This window comes from Mus pahari, chromosome 12 (assembly GCF_900095145.1).
Source record: "Mus pahari chromosome 12, PAHARI_EIJ_v1.1, whole genome shotgun sequence".
NCBI classification, from domain to species: domain Eukaryota; kingdom Metazoa; phylum Chordata; class Mammalia; order Rodentia; family Muridae; genus Mus; species Mus pahari.
Genome location: NC_034601.1, coordinates 13,011,647 through 13,028,562, shown reverse-complemented (window position 1 = coordinate 13,028,562; position 16,916 = coordinate 13,011,647). Strand labels below are relative to the sequence as shown.

General features: G+C 50.0%; 1 protein-coding gene across 1 annotated transcript in view; it reads right to left on the bottom strand.

The window, feature by feature from the left end:
* Nucleotides 1-1,739: 1,739 nt before the first annotated feature.
* Hic2 (HIC ZBTB transcriptional repressor 2) overlaps nucleotides 1,740-16,916 on the bottom strand; it is a 30,048-nt gene continuing 14,871 nt past the window's right edge. Inside the window, exons 2-3 of the mRNA XM_021209646.1 lie at nucleotides 10,090-10,187; nucleotides 1,740-7,846 (exon numbers count right to left, since the gene is read on the bottom strand). Coding sequence (XP_021065305.1) covers nucleotides 6,013-7,846; nucleotides 10,090-10,115 — 1,860 coding nt within the window. The 5' untranslated portion in view covers nucleotides 10,116-10,187 and the 3' untranslated portion in view covers nucleotides 1,740-6,012. The remainder of the gene's footprint in view (nucleotides 7,847-10,089; nucleotides 10,188-16,916) is intronic.

Below are 16,916 nucleotides of genomic sequence, written 5' to 3'. Positions count from 1 at the left end.
CTGGTGCCAACTCACAAAGCACGGAGACTGGTCAGCAGCACAGTGTGGTTGGCACTAACAGAGCCAAGCTGCATGTACATTCACCTCCAGAACTGCAGAAGAAATCTGTGAAGGCAACCTAGAAGGGAGCCAGCTAAGGTCATGGTTGGGGGTGGGGGTTATGTGTGGAAATGTCTTTAAGCTATGCGTGATAGTTGAGCTGATTGAGCTGGTCATCAAAAAATTTTAATTTTGGGGCTAGAGAGATGGGTTCAGTGGCTAAGAGCTCTTCAGGAGGTCCTGCAACCACATGGCTCACAACCACCTATAATGTGTTGAGGGATAATTCTGTGCACTGAGTATTCAGATGATGATCACTGTGCCCAGAGATCTGGTTGCCATCTGGATGTTGGCATTGTCATATCTGGAACATCTCCTGTCTCAATGATGTGTTAAGAAATTTATTTTCCATCACCTTTGATTGGTTAATAGAGTTGATTCAACCTATGGCTGGGCAGAATAGAATAGACAGGAACATCCAATCTCAGTCAGAGGTCCAAGTGAAGAGGGAAGAAGAGAGAGAGCAGAAGGACGTCTTCACAGTTAGGGGAGTAGTCATGAGGACACAGATGGACCAGAGCAAACTCAGGTAAGACTCAGATGCAGGTAAAGAACCACGCGGCTGGGAAGTCAGCAGCCATGGAAGGTTAGAACAGATGAGTATCTGCACAGCACAGTGCTGCAGCTTGTTAATAAACTTATTAGGTCTCTGTGCTATTTACCAGGAAGCTAAAACTGGCAAGAGTGCAGTCACAGAAATGCCATCACTACTTGGGAGCAAAAGAGGACTTAGAAAAGCCCCAGGAATTACATCTATAATAATAGGATTCGATCCCTCTTCTGGCGTGCAGTATATGACAGAGCACTTACATAGATAAATCTTTAATTTCAAAAAAAAAAAAAAAAAAAAAGGCCGGGCGGTGGTGGCGCATGCCTTTAATCCCAGCTCTTGGGAGGCAGAGGCAGGCAGATTTCTGATTTCAAGGCCAGCCTGGTCTACAGAGTGAGTTCCAGGACAGCCAAGGGCTACACAGAGAAACCGTCTCGAAAAACCAAAAAAAAAAAAAAAAAGGCCATCCCAGTCTATGCAGCAAGTTCTAAGGCAGAGAGAACTGCATGGTGAGATACTATCTCAAGAACAGAAGGGAGGGGAGTCAGGGGAAGGAGGGGAGACTATATCCATGGGAATTTAAAATAAGCAGCCAGGTCTAGGCACCAGCACTTGGGAGTGAGGGATCACAATTAGGAGTTAGGATAGAATTCACCTGGCAGAGCACATCCAAAAAGCTTGGACCATCATACACTCACTGTGGCACTCAAGGAAGCCCTGGCTGCCCTGAAAATCTCTGTAGACCAAGCTGGCAGAGTGCTGGAATTAAAGGCAGGGGTCACCAAGGCCCAGCAGAAACTAGACTTCATCACATAAAAAGGTAGGAGCCAAGAACACCCTAGTGAGGTCTTGTCTGGCTGGATCCAACCATGCTCAGGACCACGGTATTTTAAAATCTGTAGGAACTTAAGCCAGAGAGATGGCTCATTTGTTGCTCTTGCACAAGATCCAGGGTTTGATGAGCCAGTGTTGCTATGACCATGCCCAAAAGGGGAGTTTCCCCTGGCATGAGTTTGTCCAAGGTCCTGCTCTCTTAAGACATGGAGGCACCTAGTCAATCTGTCAGAGGGTATAGTCACAGACTCCACACCAGTTTTCAATCAAGCTTTTAATGAAAAGATCATAAAATAACAGTTTCTCATCACTGTACATTAAGACTGCATTTTGAATGGAGAGATTAGTCATGGATAAATCACTCTAACATAGGAGGGCTGCAGAGCTGCAGCTCTGACCTGAATGCATCCATCCAAACTCTTTAGGGAAGTAAACTCAAATCAATGTGATGAGTGGCAATGAGGGTGACCAGTACAGGAGTGCGATCCTAGCATCCCTCCCCTGCTCGGGGAAGGGCATAAAGGATGTCGTGATCCCTCTTCCAGTTCCAATTAAATGAAACAGATATACCCCATCCCTCCTGAGGTATTTGCAAATGGGATGGACAGAACCCAACCTGGGGCTCCTGGAGGAAATGAGTGATGGGTGGGTACAGGGGGTTCCTCTCAGCACCTGGCCCCATGGGGCCCCACCAAGTGGAGGGGAGGACCCTGGGAACTCTCCCTGACCCAAGTGAGGTCTGTTATGCAGCATTTTTGAGGTCAATAAATTACAGCAATAAATAGCAAGGTGAGGTAGGGGGAGGGGTCCCTGGTAGAAAGTTAAAGTAAGGTGACTGAAGCTGCAGGTTTCCTAGGAAGGGGTCCTGGGCAGCACGGATCCACAGCTCCCACCCTTTCCTGGGTTGGAATGTCAGACTGAGGTCGGGTCCCTCTCTATCCCTCATTCCTGGCATCCATTTCATAGGTTCAGTAACATTGGCCCCATCATGACCGGGGAAAGGAAGACCTTGGTCCCTTTAATCGAGCACAGCAGGGCTTCGAGAGCCTGTCCAATCTTTACAGGCCTTGCCCTTAGCTTCTGCCTTCATTCATTCATTCACTTGCTCCCTGAGCCCTGCCCTCCCGGCTGCCCAGGGTTTCCCCTTCTCAGGAAGGCAGCAGTCTGCCTGCTGACAGACAGCCTGGCAGATCGCACTCCTGCACAAGGACCTGAGGTCCAGTGAATACTGATAGTGTGGACAGCAGGTGGGGACCTGGCTCCCCTCAGTGTTGATGGACGGAAAACACACTTCCTGGGCCACATGAGGTCAGGAGTCACAGTTGAGGTGTATGGCTATGCTGCAAGTCTGAGATCCTTACATGTTCATAAGTTCATCTTTTCCTTTTTGCAACCTTGGAAGAGCCCTTGCAGTAGCTCGGTCCGGTGGGAATGGGCTCTGGCAGAGCCGGGCCTGCTCCACCAGATTGCCCTAAGTCTGAGAAATAAATACATTCATCACTGCACAAACATTGATACAAAAACAACACTGTTGAGAGTGTCTGCACCATCTGTTAGTAAGGACCAGACTCCAGTCAGACCCTTCTGCTGCCCGGGGTAGGGTGCATGCATGACGGAGTCCACTGAGCTTCATAAAGCTACCTGCTTTTTTGGCTTGAGTGACTCTCAAAGTAACACAAGGCTCACGGGCAGGGCCAAATCCACCCCCTGGGTTCAGCTAGGAAGCCTGGGGGGCTGGTCAGCTTGGTGCATGCTCTTTGGTGGCAGCTGAGCTTGAAGAGGCCCCAAAAAACTGGGGATGAGGGCTCAGGTGAAGCTAGGGGGACTTCTAGCCTTTACCCAGCACCCAGGGCTGCCTCTGCCCTTGAGCTGCTCAAGGGTCGCCTCAGAAGGACCCAGGTGGGAGGGGAGAGCTTCCCTGGGACTGGTGTTGTAGGTGCTGAGGTCTGAAACTGTATAAGTTTATGTAAACAATGAGATAAATATATTAGTATTTTTTGAGCCCACTGAGGTTCCACACTCATTCAAAATGTGCTTTGGTTTAAAAAATAGGTTTTGTGAATTTGGGTATGAGCTTTTTTTTCTTTTGATTTTTTTTTTTTTTTAAACTTTTTCTTTTTTTCTACATGACATCTGCTATTTTCTGTTTCCGGTTTCCCCAAAACATTTAGCAATTAAATGACTAAAACAGAGAACTGTTCGCTGCCTTGGCCTCCTATGGCCTGGTTTCCATGAGGCTCTTATATCTCCACACACACAGACACACACAGAGACACACTCATAGGCATGCACCAGTGGAAACAAAGGAAAGAGAATCCAAGTGTGGATCCCACCCATCCCAACAACCCTTAAATCTTAAATAGGAAACTAGTGTTTTGCTTTCTCATTAAAATACAGAAAAGGCTTGGTACAACACTAAGGTGAGTACAGTACTCTGTCGCACATACATGCTGAGTGAGGGGCTCTGCTCCTAGTCCCTGAATTTCTGCAAATGAGGGTACCCGCAGCCTGGGAGGCCACACAGGGTTCCCACGCCATACAGACCTTATGTCCTAGGACTTAAGTGCTGGTGGGTGGGTGGGTGGGTGGGTGGCAGGGGTTAGCATGCCCTGCTACTTCCCTGGGTAGAATAGTGCCCTGGTCTGCATTCAGATGCTCAGTCAGAGAACTAAGATTCCAGGTGAGGGCTGATGGAGAGCTGGCTCAGTACAAGGGCACCATGTGGAGGTCTGGCCAGATGCCCTCGCTCCCACACCCAACACTCTCTGGGTACTGAACATAGGCTCCAGGGTCTCTGAGGGGTGGAGGCAAGCAGGGGATGACTCTGGAATTTTTTGGTCTGAAGTAAAAAAAATCAAAAGGGAAATGAAAAGCCATGAAGCAACATGATGATAAGGCCTCTAGGCCCATCTGGGACAGAGCACAGACACTCTTGGTCTTGCCTTGCCCCTTGCAGAAGCCCATGCAAACATCTGAGGCTGGCTGATATACCCATGGGAGGGTTAGCTTAACCCTGTACTGAGTCAGTATAGAAAGGGGTCAACCATTACCTCTGGCTCTGCAGGAGGTTACCAGACATACCTGAGCTCTGGAGGGGACAGGATGGGGCGGGCTCACTTCCACCTGACCCTGGCTCATAAAAGGGAGCTGCTCCTTCCTAATGGCTTCTGTCTGTTACTCAGATGCCCAGCACCTGCCCCACACACAACATCCCTTGAGCAGCAGACATCTCTTCAGAGAACACTGGGTCCCACAAGGGGCTCGGGCCAGCCCAAGCCCAGGTTACTTCCACTACAGAAAAACAAAAGCAAATGGCTCAGCCTCAACTGTACTGGGTACTGAATTCAAGAGGTTCAAGAGGTAGCAAAGGTCAGAAGGCTCCCCACCATGTTCAGTGAGCAAGGAAGTGAAGCATCTGTGCATAAGCAACACACACACACACACACACACACACACACACACGCACGCACGCACATAGAGACGCACAGACGACATGTGTGCGCACGAGAGCAAGAGTACAGATGGCTCTGGCACCGAATCTAGCCTCCCCTCCACCCTCTGAAACTTCAGACCTTCCAGTTCCAACATCTCAAAAAGGTATATGGGGGGAGGGTGTGGTTCTCAATAAAAGTACCTCTAACAAGAGACATTCCTTGGAAATTATGGAAAAGCATATTCTCCTGAGGAAGCCCAGGCAGGCAGGGCTCAGGATCAGGGAAGCCTTTGGGCAAGAAGGGCTTCTGGAGCCTTGGAGAGGCAGGTTCAACCATGCCCAAGCACCAGGACTGGGGAAAACAACAGGGAGGGGCAGCTGCCCCGGTTACATTCAGTCTGCAGACCCAGGCTCAACCCCAAAGAGGCAGGAGGAAAATATTGTTCATTTTGGTTTTAAAAAAGAATTTTTAAAAACTGTAAAAAAGAAATAGGAACAGCTCAGTAGGAATAACAGCAATCTAGGCCCAGAGGGCTCTTTAGTTGCAGAGAGGTAGGCAGTGGGTCACCCTGACTGTTCCAGTGCCAGCTAGCAGTTGCCACCCCAGTTCACAGAGAAAGGAACTGCCACCCAGCACCAGCATCCCAACACCAGAGTCACACTGCACTGCAAAGACACAAGCACACATGCACACACACAGTCGAGTCCCTGCCAGCTAGACCTGCTCCAGGCACCACTTTTGGCCACGGGAAGCCCTGTGGCCCAGCCCAACCTGCAGGAAAGGAGCCAACCAGGCCCCACTGGAACCCACATGATGGACTCCCACTGGCTCTTCAGCAGCTCCTTCAGGGGAGCTGGAAAGCCCAGTAGGAGCGGGAGGTAGACTATCACCAGCACCACATGCAGAGGGCTTAGACTGGTCAGCTTCTCTTGGCTTCCCTTGGTACACTGTTGATTAAAGCTCTGGGTGTGAGGAGGCTGGGCCAGAGGGGCTGCCAGGAGCCTCATGTCGGACTTTGGGGCTCAACCCTCCCACCATGCTTCCGTGGGTTCCCGAGTGGCAAGTCTGTAGAGGGCTCCCACGGGTCTTTGGCTTCTAGGAAGGGGAAGTGTGCATGCGCAGGTGGCTGATGAGGTTGCGCTGTTGGGTGAACTTGCCTCCACAGAGCTGGCACTCGTAGGGCTTTTCACCTGAGTGCACACGCATGTGCTCTGTGAGGCGGTACTGGCGAGTGAAACGCATGCCACACTCATCACAGGCAAAGGGCTTCAGGCCCAGGTGGCTCCGCATGTGGCGTGTCATAGTGCCTCGCTGTGTGAACATCTTTCCACAAATGTTGCAGGGGAACGGACGGGTCAACCAGTGTGTCTTCTCATGTTGCCGCAGTGTGGCTGGGTCCTTGTAGGTCTTCTCACAAACTGAGCACTTGAAAGGACGAGAGTCAGCTGGGTAGGCTGCACTGGGTGTTGACAGGTCCTCAGCCTCCTCCTCTGCACCCCCACTGCCGGTCTCATAAGCCCCTTCTTCCTTGATGAATAACTCCTCCTCCGTGTGTGTCTCCACGTGAGCATTGAGCTGCTCAGAGCTGGGGAAGCCCTTGGCACAGGGGATGCACACATACACATTGTCTCCATATGACACTGTCTCATAGCCTTCCTGCCGGTATACGTAGTGGGCGCCAGTGTGGCCACTGCCCCCCTCACTCCCACTCTGCCCACTGTCCTCACTCCCATCTTTGCCATTCTCCTCCTCCCCCTTGCAGGGGAATGACTGCTCCCCGAACGATGCACTGGGGCCACCTCCACCAGCACTGCTAGCCAGAACGCCATTGGGAACCCTGTCCCCAGACCCCTCACCTTCTTCCCCTGGGCAGGAACCCTTAGACCCCGTTTCTCTCCGATCAAAGGGGGACCCAGCCACAGGCTCCTTTTTGTTCCAATCTTTTTTGCGGGCTGAATGGCGGAGGCTCTTGCGAGGCTGCCCACCCTGTCCTTCCAGCAGACTCAGGTGGTTTTCCTCAGCCCCTTCCACATCCATGGGCTCATCAGGAGTGGCCCCCAGCTCAACAAATGAGGCACTATTGCCGACAGGCAGGGCAGAGGTCGACGTGGGTGCGGGTGACTCTCGCTGGCTGTCACTCAGCTGGGCTGGGTCCTCAGGAGTGAGGTGGGGGCCAGGGGTTGTAGGAGGTAAGGGTGGGCTCTTCTTAGACAGGTCCAAGCCCAGCTCCTGCTCACAGCTCCCACTGCTCCCATTGGTGCTGGTGCTGCAGCCCCCCAAGCCCACCTCCCCACCAGCTGGGCCCCCCAAGCCCAGACCGTGTGTGCTCTCCTGAGTGGAGGTGCCCAGAAAAAGCTCATCATCTGAGCCTTTGGCTTGAGGGAGCTCCTGGGGAGCAGGGTGTCCTTTACGCACATCTACAAGCCCTGGAAACCGAGCCTGGATGACAGAGGCTGTGGACAGCCGCTGACTGCGGGTTGGTCGCCCTATGCCAGCAGTACCCACTCGTCCAGGGCCAAAGGGCTTGCCAGCTCGCTTCAGTTTGCGGCGACAGAGGGCTGCCAACTCAGGCAGCTGGAGGTAGCTGGCAGCAGTGAGTAGAGTGCTGAAGTTTGGCTCAGATGGCTGGTCACTGGGCAGGAGTTTGCCTGTGTAGATGAAGTCCAGGATCTGCTGGAACACAGTGGAGCTGACCATGTCTGTGTCTAAGTTGATGAGGTTATCATGCAGGACCAGGGACTTGAAGTAGATGCTGCTAGCAGCCAGGACATTCTTGTGGGCCCGGAAGATAGAGTTCTCCACCATGATGATGACGTCACACAGGAAGCCCTTGGCCCTCTGCTGGTTCAGCTGTAGCAGGAGCTGTTTTGAATGGCTGGGAAGCTCCATGTCTGGCCCCATGTCCCTGTGCCCTGCCCACGGGCACCACCTGTGGGCAAGAACAGGCAGGATAGTTAACCTGCAACCTACACGAAGGCCTGGCACAGGGTATGTACTGAGCCCACCGGATTCCACCCTCCTCAAGCACAGTGTACAGGACAGATTTCACTACATATAAGACTGTGTCCTCTCATTTCCTGCCAACTACTCACATGGAAAAAGAGGTTGTGACAAATACAGGTGCCAAACAGAACCCGAGGTTTATAGACTAGGCAGAGGGCTTATTGGCTAAGAGCACTTGCTGTTCTTCAAAACCATCTGTAATTCTGATTCCCAGGATCTGATGCCCTCTTACTACCTCTGCAAGCAGCAGGCACTCAAGCAGTTATATACATGCAAGCAAAGCACTCATATACATAAAAATAAATCTAGAAATGTTAATGGGGTTTGAATTTTCCTTTGTTACTCTTTCAGTTATGAAAGAAGTCATTCACAGGTCAGAGGTCACAAAGAGAACCTACAAAAATGACTGGCAGGTAGGTGGCTATGGATATCAGAGAGCAAATGCCCCTCTAACACAGTAGGGCCATAGTATAAGCTGGCCAGTTCAGACTTGTAAACCCATGGGACTGGTCTTCCCACAATTCCATACACACACACACACACACACACACACACACACACACACATACACACACATAATTTCCTTAAACTAAAAGGTTAAAATGTAAAGATAAAAAGGCAAAAACAAAACAAAACCAAAAAACAGCCAAACAAACAAAAAACCAAAACTCGAAAAAACCTATGAACCAAACCAAATTTTTTTGCTAGCCTCTGACCCATGACCTTTGTTCTAGCCTGGGATATCTTTCAAATACCCCGCCAGGCAGCCATGGCGTCCTCATGTGCTAACTCCTAGTCCTGACCCAAATACTGATCCTCCCTCCCATAACTGCTGGCTCCTTACAAGCTCACCACCATGCAGGAATATAGAGACACTGGGCACTGTCCAAGCCTGTGTGAGCCTTGTGAGCCCTGTGCCCTTTCTAGGAAGTACTGTTTGCCATCTGAAGCCTGGGAAAGGCAGCAAGCTGGTCCTTCCAGAAAGGCTACATAGACTCCAGTTGCAGTGTCTAAGTAACAAACACACAATGCCTCTGGTCTTCAAAGGAATCTATCAGCAGAGCAATGGTGTGTCCAAGTGGGATCCCACCTTTGCAGAGCTCTCCAGGAGAACAAGGGCGGCAAGTGTACCGAAGGCCCCAGAAGTAGACCTCAGCGGCACTCCCGAGTCCACATGGCCAGCCTTAACTTCCATCCAACGGCACGGGCCACACCAGTGCCCAGGGACACCCAAAGTTTCCTGAGGCCACAAGCCATGGGGACTCAGCTGCTCAACAACATCAGGGCCCACAGCAAAAGTCTGGGGACTCAGGTAGCTTACACAGAGAACTATGAGCCTTCAACTCTTTCTGAGACAGGATTTCCCTTTGGAACCCTACCTGGTCTGGAATTTGATGTATAGCCCAAACTGTCCTCGACTCAGAAGAAATCACCCTTCCTCTGCCTCCCAAGCACCGGTATTAAAGGAATGTGCTGTGCGTACCATGCCTGGCTTCCATGAACTAGTCTGAAGCTCACTACCATCCCAAATGTCCTGCCCTTTCCTCAAAAAGCTCCCAGTCCTGTCTTCTAGGGTAGGCCTGCTATGGCCTCTCTCCCCAACTCCCTTGAAAAAAGTTCTCTTCAACCCAACACACTGTGAAACTAACAATCTGCCCTGTTCAGAGAAGGAAGCTAACAATGGAGCATACTGTGAGTCAACACAAATGTTACAGGAATGCTACCACTCAGTCCTACCAGCACCTGCCGAGGGCTCTGTCTGCCCCTGTCCACAACAGCTGAAGCACATCAGCGGGATGCTGAGAGGCTGGAGATGAGGAAAGCCAAGGCTTCTCTCTCTACATGCTAAGTAGAAACGAAGAGTCTAAGGTATGATTGCCACACCAGGCCCTACATATCAGCCCCAAGGCAATGGCAGCGCCAGCTCTGCCAGCAATAGTAGCTGATACCTCACTCAGGCCTAGCAAGAGAAATAAAAGAAAAGCTATATGTGCCCAAGGCCTGGGCCACAAGTCCTAGACACCCCATGTGTTGCCTGCCTGCACTGTACACATATAGCAACCTGAATTCTGAGGGCCAGGACAGAATGTATACTGCAAAGCTGTATGAGAGACCCAGGAAGCCCCAAGGACTGGAAACCAGTGGTGATTCTTCCTCTCCCAGGCCTACCGGAGTGCCAGGGGCCCAGAAACCATGTGAGCAGCAGCCGGCGGGGGTGGCCTCCTCGAGTGCACAGACTTCCTGAGGGTGCATCAAAGCCTGGTTACCTGGGAAAAAAAAGCAGGCATCAGTGAGGGACGGAGGAGAGAAGAGGAACAAGGAGGGGTCTCTACTCCCAAAGAGGGTCACAGACACCCGAGGCAACAAAGCAAGAAGAAAAAAATGAGACACACATACACACACACCAAAAAAAGACACACACACCAAAAAAAGAAAGACCTTGTTGCCAGGCGTGGTGGCGCACGCCTTTAATCCCAGCACTCAGGAGGCAGAGGCAGGTGGATTTTGGAGTTCGAGGCCAGCCTGGTCTACAAAGTGAGTTCCAGGACAGCCAGGGCTATACAGAGAAACCCTGTCTCAAAAAGAAAGACCTTGTTTTAGATATGAGCAGCTAGGTGGCATTATGTAGCCCTTAAAGCACATAGGATAGGATAGGATAGGATAGGATAGGATAGGATAGGATAGGATAGGATAGGATAGGATAGGATAGGATAGGAAAGGAAAGGAAAGGAAAGGAAAGGAAAGGAAAGGAAAGGAAAGGAAAGGAAAGGAAAGGAANGAAAGGAAAGGAAAGGAAAGGAAAGGAAAGGAAAGGAAAGGAAAGGAAAGGAAAGGAAAGGAAAGGAAAGGAAAGGAAAGGAAAGGAAAAAAGGAGGGGAGGGGAGGGGAGGGGAGATCTTAGGAGGCTAAAGGCAAGACACAGCTGACTGTTAGGAGGCTAGGGCAAGGCTGGCCATATTTACATAACAAAAGGTCAAAACCCAGAGCCACTTGTGGAAGGGCTATTTATAAGAGCCAATCTACCTCCACTGCCTCCTTCCCCTTCTTTCCTTGGCAACAGGGTTCTTCTGCCTACAGGTTCAGCTCAGCACAACAACCAACAGCAGCCCCAGGTGAGGGATGCTCCCAACTACCACCACTCTGGGTTCTACAGGAGGAGGAACCCTGAGGTTCTGGATCCTGTACTCCACACAGAACAGCAGCCTGGTCTCCCCTGGAACACACAGGGGTAGGAGGAGCCTGCAGCAGGCAGGAACCCACCTCTGACAGCCCTTCCCCCACACCATCCCTAGGGCCAGAGGACAGGTCCTTCAGGAATGTGACCAGACCTGGGATATAGACCTTAGACTGAGGCCTCAGTTCTTGGCTTCAGGCTCAGCTGTCTCTCCAGCCCTAGAAGCAGCTCCCATTTCAGAGTGGGCTCAAAATCCCAGAGGTCACAGAACAAAGAACCCAGCTCTGGAGCTCCAAGTTTCATGAGTTGGTCACCCTAGAGGGCAGTGGACAGAAGAAAAGCCAATGAAATTGGCAAGATCAATCAGACACCCATGAAATCCATCTTAGCCAGCCAGACACCTCAGCCTAAACCAGCCTTCTGCCATAGCGCTTGCCAAATCCTGATTTCTGTGAGTTCAAGGAGAAAGAATTCTTTTACATCAAGTTCTACAAAAGGCAAAACTGACACAAATCAGTGCAGGCTTGCATGGGCAGAACAACCACACAGCAACACAGACTCTTGTTGCTCCTGGCTTCTCTCTGACTGGGGCACCACTACTGGTGTTTCTCCAGAATCGGTCAAAGCACGGTTCTTCAGGGCCTCCCTCCCTTTCCCCATGCACCCACAATCTCAATATTCACTCACCCCACTTCCTAAACACACAGCATTCAAATGGCTGATGAAAATGACAGATGACAGTCCGGGCTTCCACTATCTCTGTGCCGCCTCCTGACCCTAAAAAATGGAGCTTCGTTGGGGGAATGACCCACCCATAATCCTGCTGAGAAGGCTAGTGTCCAGGAAGCCTCAAGGACTAGTGAAGAAGGCTTCTCTTCTCTGTTCCCTACAGTGGGACAGGACACCACTATTATGGCCCAGCCTTAAGAATTGAGAAAGGTTTTAAGATAAAAGTGACTTAAATAAGAAATTGAGAAAGTCTCCACTCTACGTCTTCCAAAAACTACTGCCCCAAATCAGCCTAGACACCCACCTTTCCTAGTGCCACGGTCTCCAGGGGGCTCACGACTAGTACTGGTCTGGCTATGGAGCCTCCTGGGACTCCCTCTGCACACGAGGCTGCTAGCCCAACTTCTAGGACAAGACGACTCCAGGCCCACAGTGAGGCCCAGACTCAGGGTGTGGTTTCAAGCCACATGATACTCCTCACCCTTCCACTCAATGCCCGATCCCCTCAGGCAGGAATGAACCCTCCTGGAGGCATCCTAGGGCACCTGGGTTGGAATTTCTCTGCTTCACACCCAGCCAGGAGGCCTGGTGAGAAGGAAAAAGGCCAGGAAAGGGGGCCATCCGATCCAGGCCTCTTAAGAACCTTCTCATCCTGCCTTCCCAGCAACCACTGACTCCGCCAGAGTATGCATCTGTAGAAGGCCTGGTGGACTGAGAAAGCTCCTGCCTGGCTCACCCCAAGGAGTTTCTTCCACATCAGCCATCATCCTGAGTGCCACTACCAGGTATGAGGGCTTGGCTGAGACAGGAACACTGATGAACAAGTCATAACCGCTAGGAACCTTCCACATCCCAGGGATTTAAGCACATCTGACTAATGTCAGAGAAGACCCCAGACATTTTCCTACCGTCCAGAGACCTTAATGTGAGGACAATTGGTTCACTTCCCATATGCCAATCTCATATTCCACGTGGACTGTCTGAAAGAGATTAAGCAACTGGGGATCTAGAAAATTCCCAATGCCCAGGCCAGGGCCTAACTATGGGCAGACACAGTCACAAAGTTAAGATTCCATTTAACCCTGTTCCTGTCCTGGACTCCTCCATGAAACCCTATCCATCCTGGCCTTCCACCACAGTCCATGTAAGTCTCATCTGCCCAAGTAAGATAGGTCTTCTAGGGGTGGGGGGCTGTGCAGTGACTGAACAGGTCTGAGCAGGTCTGGTCTCACTGAAGCCTGCCACAGGCTTATGAGGACCATTATCTCTACCTCCAGCTGCAGATAAGGTTCTTGGGGGTTAAGCAACTTGCCCACAGAAAAGAGAGTACATAGGTAACAGAGTGAGGATCTAAAGCCTGACTTGGGAGGGGGTTGTGGCTAACTTTCCTCTCTCACAAAGGCCCTCTAATTACAGAGCTGCTTGGGAGAACTCAAGGGTTCCTTCCCCTCCCACCCCTGGAGGCCTCAAAGCCTAGCCCAATGATAGGGTGTTTGCCTGGCTTGTGTAAGGCCCTGGGTTCAAATCCAGCATTACACTTTCCCACCACCCACCCGCTCTAATGCTCTAATCTAGTCACTGTGAGGGCACAGGTTTATTGCTTCCAACAGGAAGAAAAAGTGAGCTGCCATCTAGCCAGCATTAGGGGCTAGGCAGGGCTTGCTGCTTTTCTAAGAATATCCCTAGCCAGGTGTGGTAACCCACTGCCCTTTAGGTTTGGGCTTAGTAGCAGGTGGAGCTCATTGCTCTGGGCAAGCCCAGCCAAATTACTTAGCCCAAACCTGGATGCTATCCAGCCACTCCTGGCTCTCTCCCAACACCATCCTGGAAAGCAATAGGCACTTCAAATGCCAAGAGCCCAGCCCTCCTCTTGCCACAGTTTCTATGAAATGCAATTCTCGGGTTCTACTAAAAACACAGGTGATGTGATCAGAGGCCAGGAATGGCTGCCTCCTCCGTTTCCAACCCTAAGAGCAGCTCTATAGCACACAGAGGAGAATGAATGCACTCTAAGCTTTTTCCAGTCTATCCTGAAAAGTTTGAGGGCCCCATTAGAGACTTCTTGCTACCTACCTGAAGCTGAGACCTGCCTGGATCCAGACCACCTGCCCAAGAATACTAATCCCCAGGCAAGTAATCATCACCATAAGTAACCATCACCATAAGTAACCATCACCATAAGTAACCATCACCATAAGTAACCATCACTATAAGAAAGCACAGAGCTGGGCTGGAGAGATGGCTCAGAGGTTAAAAGCACTGATTGCTCTTTCAGAGGTTCTGAGTTCCATACCCAGCAACCACATGGTGGCTCACAACCATCTGTAATGGGAACGGATGTCCTCTTTTGGTGTGTCTGAAGACAGTGACAGTGTACTCATATAAATAAAATAAATAAATCTTTAAAAGGAAAAAAGAAAGCACAGAGCATGTGTGATGCTACAAGGAAGGTCTGGAGATGCACTACGTAGTACCATATCACAGCAGGTTCTGTGCCCTCCAAGCACAGTTCATCCCCTCTCATGCCTAACCTTAGCATCAACAAGAGCTAGGCAAGGATATTCCCTGCTACATCTGCCCTGGTGAGCCCTAACTCTAGGGCACTCTAGTTGAGGACAGCAGATGAGTCCCCTTGACAATGAAATAATAATTTGAGATTATGATGAGTTATTTTTTTTTTTTAAAAAAAAAGACAGATTACCTGTAACACAACAGAAGCTAATAAACAAACAAAGCAAAAATCAACGGGCAGAAAAAAATCCCCCTAGGCAATGTAAAAGTGGGAGTTCAGGAGGCCAGGCGTGGAGGTGCATGCCTTTAAACCCAACACAAGGAAAAGCAAAGGCATGAAGATGTCTTGTGAGGTCCAGGACAATCAGGGTTATACAGTGAGACCTTGTCTCAAAAACAAAACAAAGCAAAAAACAAATGAACAAACAAAAGCCCAGAACTGTGTATGGGTGAGAATTCTGGAGGCAAGGCAGGACAAATTGAGAAGCACGCCCCCCATGCCTCTCTCCCTGCTCTTCTATAGTGAGTATGGTGAAAAGCAGCAGCGCTGTAAGTCTTTAGAACGCAGGTACTTAGGCCCCACTATACACATGCCACTAAGAATCTACATCATTTTTCTTAGATTCGTTCCTTCATTTCATAGGGAGGGAGGTGCATGAGCAGGCCACAGCATATATACATGGATGTAAAAAAAAAAAAAGACAACTTGTGGAAGCTGGTTCTCTCCTTCAAACATTTGGTTCCCTGGGATCAAACTCAAGACTTTTATCCACCCACCTATCTTAGTCCCTGGAGATGCACATGCTTAGATATGAGATGCACTGTCTAGAGCATGAGCTTCCCACTGCTTAGAAAGCCCAGGGATCTGCACTCATACTAAGTACTCAACAGTAATGTCTGTAGGAAGACAAAGCCACCAAAAATAATAATAATAATAATAATAATAAAATAACCAGGCACTGGTGGCGCACGCCTTTAATCCCAGCACTTGGGAGGCAGAGGCAGGATTTCTGAATTCGAGGCCAGCCTGGTCTACAAAGTGAGTTCCAGGACAGCCAGGGCTACACAGAGAAACCCTGTCTTGAAAAACCAAAAAAAAAAAAGACAAAGCCTCCAAAGGAAGACACATTTCCCAAATCAACAAGTCCAACAGCTGGTGACTACAAACAGTCTATCTACAACAACAGATAGTTGAGGCCCAGCACTGATACCATGGGCACCTTCAACTATGACTGTAACTAAAGATACGGGGCATTCCTGGGCAACATACACTGGCTAGAGAAGAGGCATGAGTGACCGGAGGAGAAGCTCAGGCTGGGGAGATGGTTCAGCACATGTGGCCATGCTTGACCAACTGAGCTTTATAGGTGGGTCCCACACGGCAGTACAATGACTGCTACAGAAACTGTTCTCTTATTTACAAGGTACTGTGTGTGTGTGCACTTCTGCACAGGTACAGGAAACACACACACACACACACACACACACACACACACACACACCATTTAACCAGGCTGGTCTCGAACTCCCTGAGATCCATCCGCCTGCTTCTGACTCCCAAGTGCTGGGATTAAAGTCACCACCATCACCATTGGTTAAACACATATTTTTAAAAGGGGAAAGAGAAGGGGCTCTGCAGGCTAGGGAGTACAGTTCACTGGTACAGGACATGCCTAGCATGAAAGAAGCTGTGGGTTCCATCTCCAACACTAAAACAAAAGTAAAGTAACTACAAGGGAGGACAAGCAGAGACAGCATGGTGCAAGTAGGTAGAAATTCCACAGGCAAGGAGTTGAAAGGGCACCAGGAAGCCTGGGCCACCCAGCTGGACAGACTATCACAACCATCTCGCCTGCCCGAGGACATCCTTCAACTGAGATAACTGAACCCCAGAGGGAGGTGTATGTCACAGCTGAGTCACTAGCCGGAGGCTCTGGGAGACGAGATTCCAACTTCCCTAAAACCAATCCTAGTAGCCAACAAAGGATTAAATCAAGTAGGAGCTCAAGAAGTAAAATAAAATACTTCTGACATCTTCCACTTTATAAAACACACCTTTCTATGTAGGTGTCTCCCCAAGACAGAACGGCTTCATTAACTGCTGAGAGCTGAGGTGAGATCAGGCATGGCAGCTCACAAATACCCATGACTCCAACTCCAGGGTAATCCAACACCTCTGTTCTCCGAAGGGCACACCCATGCACAAACATGTAATAAAAAGCAAAATAAATCTAGGGGCTGGAGAGATGGCTCAGAGGGGTTAAGAGCACTTTTCTTTTAAAGGATCCAGTGACTTACAGCCATTTCCAGTTCCAGGCAATCTAATTAATGCTCTCTTTCTGACCTATGTAGCCACCAAGTACAACATGGTGCATATACATACTTGAAAGCAAAACACCCATTATAAATAAATCTTTAAAAAAAGGGGGAGGGCTGGTGAGATGGCTCAGCAGGTAAGAGCACCCGACTGCTCTTCCAAAAGTGCAGAGTTCAAATCCCAGCAACCATCCTTAACAAGATCTGACTCCCTCTTCTGGAGTGTCTGAAGACAGCTACAGTGTACTTACATATAATAAATAAA